General features: G+C 42.7%; 1 protein-coding gene across 1 annotated transcript in view; it reads right to left on the bottom strand.

The window, feature by feature from the left end:
* zdhhc1 (zinc finger DHHC-type containing 1) overlaps positions 1–3,194 on the bottom strand; it is a 61,826-nt gene extending 58,632 nt beyond the window's left edge. The window contains exons 1-2 of the mRNA XM_037694892.1: positions 3,187–3,194; positions 1,651–1,752 (exon numbers count right to left, since the gene is read on the bottom strand). Coding sequence (XP_037550820.1) covers positions 1,651–1,752; positions 3,187–3,194 — 110 coding nt within the window. The remainder of the gene's footprint in view (positions 1–1,650; positions 1,753–3,186) is intronic.
* Positions 3,195–4,400: the final 1,206 nt, after the last annotated feature.

Here is a 4,400-nt window from a genome sequence, read left to right as displayed (position 1 = left end):
ATACAAAAAACGCCAACCTTCAAATAATCATGTTCAGTTATGCACTCAATACTTGGTCGGGAATCCTTTTGCATGAATGACTGCTTCAATGCGGCGTGGCATGGAGGCAATCCGCCTGTGGCACTGCTGAGGTGTCATGGAGGCCCAGGATGCTTCGATAGCGGCCTTAAGCTCATCCAGAGTGTTGGGTCTTGTGTCTCTCAACTTTCTCTTCACAATATCCCACAGGTTCTCTATGGGGTTCAGGTCAGGAGAGTTGGCAGGCCAATTGAGCACAGTAATACCATGGTCAGTAAACCATTTACCAGTGGTTTTGGCACTGTGAGCAGGTGCCAGGTCGTGCTGAAAAATGAAATCTTCATCTCCATAAAGCTTTTCAGCAGATGGAAGCATGAAGTGCTCCAAAATCTCCTGATAGCTGCATTGACCCTGCTCTTGATAAAACACAGTGGACCAACACCAGCAGATGACATGACACCCCAGTGACTGTGGAAACTTGACACTGGACCTCAAGCAATGTGAATTCTGTGTCTCCTCTCTTCCTCCAGACTCTGGGACCTTGATTTCCAAAGGAAATGCAAAATTTACTGTAATCAGAGAACATAACTTTGGACCACTCAGCAGCAGTCCCAGGCGAGATGCTTCTGACACAGTCTCTTGTTCAAAAGTGGCTTGACCTGGGGAATGCGGCACCTGTAGCCCATTTCCTGCACACGCCTGTGCACGGTGGCTCTGGATGTTTCTACTCCAGACTCAGTCCACTGCTTCCGCAGGTCCCCCAAGGTCTGGAATCGGCCCTTCTCCACAATCCTCCTCAGGGTCCGGTCACCTCTTCTCGTTGTGCAGCGTTTTCTGCCACACTTTTCCCTTCCCACAGACTTCCCACTGAGGTGCCTTGATACAGCACTCTGGGAACAGCCTATTCGTTCAGCAATTTCTTTCTGTGTCTTACCCTCTTGCTTGAGGGTGTCAATGATGGCCTTCTGGACAGCAGTCAGGTCGGCAGTCTTACCCATGATTGTGGTTTTGAGTAATGAACAAGGCTGGGAGTTTTTAAAAGCCTCAGGAATCTTTTGCAGGTGTTTAGAGTTACGTCGTTGATTCAGATGGTTAGGTTAATAGCTTGTTTAGAGAACCTTTTCATGATATGCTAATTTTTTGAGACAGGCATTTGGGGTTTTCATGAGCTGTATGCCATAATCATCAGTATTAAAACAATTAAAGACCTGAAATATTTCAGTTGGTGTGCAATGAATCTGAAATATATGAAAGTTTCATTTTTATCATTACATTATGGAAAATAATGACCTTTATCACAATATGCTAATTTTTTGAGAAGGACCTGTACTACACACTGTACTACACACTGTACTACACACTGTACAACGCACTGTACAACACACTGTACAACACACTGTACAACACACTGTACTACACATTGTACTACAATCGGAACGACACAATACTTTACAATATACTATTATTGTAAACATGTAAATAACCAGCTGTTATTGAACTTACTGATGTTTTGTCATGTTTTTATTTTCGTGCAGTAAAAATTTTGACTTTTTTTTTTTTACCATTTTACCAGGTTTTTAAACACATGCACTCTCTCACACACACACATGCACAGACACACACATCACTCACTTGTAGTTTCTGCTTCCCACACAGTTGTTGAGCCAGCGACAGTGATGGTCGAAGCTGGCCACACACTTGTTACAGACGCTGCAGTGCTTCGACTTCGGGCCCCTGAAAGGACAAACATAGACACACAAAACGGTACATATCAATATCCAACATTTTTCAGTCAGGTCATCTGGACAGTTTCTTTTTTTGTGCTGAAACGTTTCACCTTCGATCCGGAAGGCTTCATCATCGTGTCCTCTCTAACTGCATCCATATATCCCCTCTTTGTCTTTTTCCAGGCAGAAGCATTTCTAACATACTTCTACCAATACGGTAGTCCCTCGTTTAACGCTCTAAAGAAGCACATCATGCCATCATGATCTCCCTCTCTCTGCCACCTGCCAGCACTCTCAGCCACTCAGACTTCTCTGCTGCAGAGTGGAGATAAGCTGATCAGCTGCAGGAGGAAGCTTCAGGAGCTGTGGGCTGCACAAAGGTGCAGTAGGTGCTAAATAATTTTAAATAATTAATGAAAAAATTTTTCATGCAAATAATGCAGCTCATCCATCAATCAGCCAATTGTGTCATGTCCAAACTTTCTTTGAAAAACCACAATAGAGCAAGTCCGCAAAAAAAACGAACCGTGAGGTAGCGAGAGACTACTTGTATACTCACTGTCCCTCTTCTGGACATGTCCAAATCATCTCAGTCTGGCCACCCTAACTTTCTCTCCTGGTTGTTCAACGTGTGCTGTACCTCTGATGATCTTGTTCCTAATCTTATCCATCCTTGTCACTCCTAAGGAGAACCTCAACATCTTTATTTCTGCTTCCAGTTCTTTCTTCTGTCTTTTTGTCCATGTCTCTGTCGCCAGACCATACAACATAGCTGGTCTCACCACTGTCTTGTAAACTTTTCCTTTGACCTTTGCCGACACCCTTTTTTGATGTCAAATCAGGAGTCCATCCACTCCATCCAGCCTGGACTCTCTTCTTCACTTCTTTACCACACTCCTTATTTTCCTGAACAGTGGACCCAAAGTACTTGAAGTCCTGCTCCTTGTAGCCTCACTGTTCCACCAACCTCCCTCTAATTCACACAAATTTACTCTGCCTTACTAGGGCTGACTTTCATTCCTCTTCTTTCAAGTGCATACCTCCACCTCTCCAAGTTTTCTTCCACCTGTTCCCTGTTCTCACCACAGATCACAATGTCATCTGCAAATATCATAGTCCATGGGGATTCCTGCCTGACCTCATCTGTTAGTCAGTCTATCACCAGAGCAAACAAGAAGTGCTCAGAGCTGTTCCTTGATGCACTCGCACCTTGAAGCTATATGTCAGTCAGCACATCTCACCACTGTCCTGCTGTCCTCATACATGTTCTGTACCAGTCTAACATACTTCTCTGCCACTCCAGATTTCCTCACATCAGAGCACCTCTATCAGCACCCTGTCATATGCTTTAGCTAAATCCACAGACACAAGAAGGTTCTGAAATTTCCCTTTGGGATCAATCAAGTATATTAATGATTTATTGATTTCTGGCCCTCTGTACTTCGCCATCATCATCATCAAAGGAAAACTGACATTACAATTTCTATCTTAAACAGACCTGACCTGTTGCAACAGCCTTTCCAGCCTGATCCCCGTCTCGTCATTCAATACAAGTCCTCTCCCTCGTACAACTCATTTTATTTCTTCTGTTTTGACTTTGCTCCCTATTTCTTTCACCTACATCCAGCTCATATTTGTAAATGAGAATTGGCTCTAGAACATTTCACCTGGTAAAATAAAGTTCAAATAAAACAATAACATTGCATCTCCTCATATTCTTGTCTCCTCTCTTCAGTCCTCTCACTGTCATATTTCTTCTTGACTTTGCTAAAACCATGTCGGACTACGTAGTTTTCTCTGGTCCCCTCCCCAACCTGACCAGCGATGACATGCTTAGCCGTATGTCGTTGTTTAACCGCTGGGTGTCCAGGTGGTGTTCTGACAACGACATGGGCTACATAGATAACTGGAGTTCTTTCTGGGGAAAACCTGGTCTGATGCGGAGAGATGGCATCCATCCCACTTTGGACGGAGCCGCTCTTCTTTCTAGAGATATGGCTGATTTTGTTTATCCCCCAAATTATTGACGACCCAGGGTCCAGTCCAGGAAGCAGAGTTGTAGTCCTCCACACCTCTCTGCTGCTACTCCTCTGTTACCCACCCACACCCCCATTGAAACAGTGTCAACTCGCCCACGGCTCAAATTAAATAAACCAAAAATCAGCTCTAAAAATATAAACCATAAAAATCTGATTAAAATAAACACAGTTACTTTACCAGAGCAAAATCATAAAATCATTAAATGTGGATTATTGAACATCAGATCTCTTTCCTCTAAATCCCTGTTAGTTAATGAACTGATAACTGATCATCATATTGATTTATTCTGTCTGACAGAAACTTGGCTACAACAGGAGGATTTTGTTAGTATAAATGAATCCACTCCTGTTAATTATTTAAATTTTCATGTGGAGTAGCTTCTATTTGTCAGTCAGGATTATTGATTAATGCCAAACCAGTTATTAGTTATGATTCTTTTGAATCGCTGTCCCTCAGTCTTTCTCATCCAAAAGGGAAATCAGAAAAGCCACTTTTACTAGTTGTTATATATCGTCCACCAGGCGCTTACTCTCAGTTTTTGTCTGAATTCTCAGAATTATTAACTGATTTACTATTAAATACTGATAAAATCATCATAATGGGTGATTTCAATAT

The sequence above is a fragment of the Nematolebias whitei genome, chromosome 2 (assembly GCF_014905685.2).
Source record: "Nematolebias whitei isolate Nwh7 chromosome 2, NemWhi1, whole genome shotgun sequence".
In the NCBI taxonomy this organism is placed as follows: Eukaryota; Metazoa; Chordata; class Actinopteri; order Cyprinodontiformes; family Rivulidae; genus Nematolebias; species Nematolebias whitei.
The sequence above is the reverse complement of the archived record's forward strand: the minus strand, read 5'-3'. Positions and strand labels throughout refer to the sequence as shown.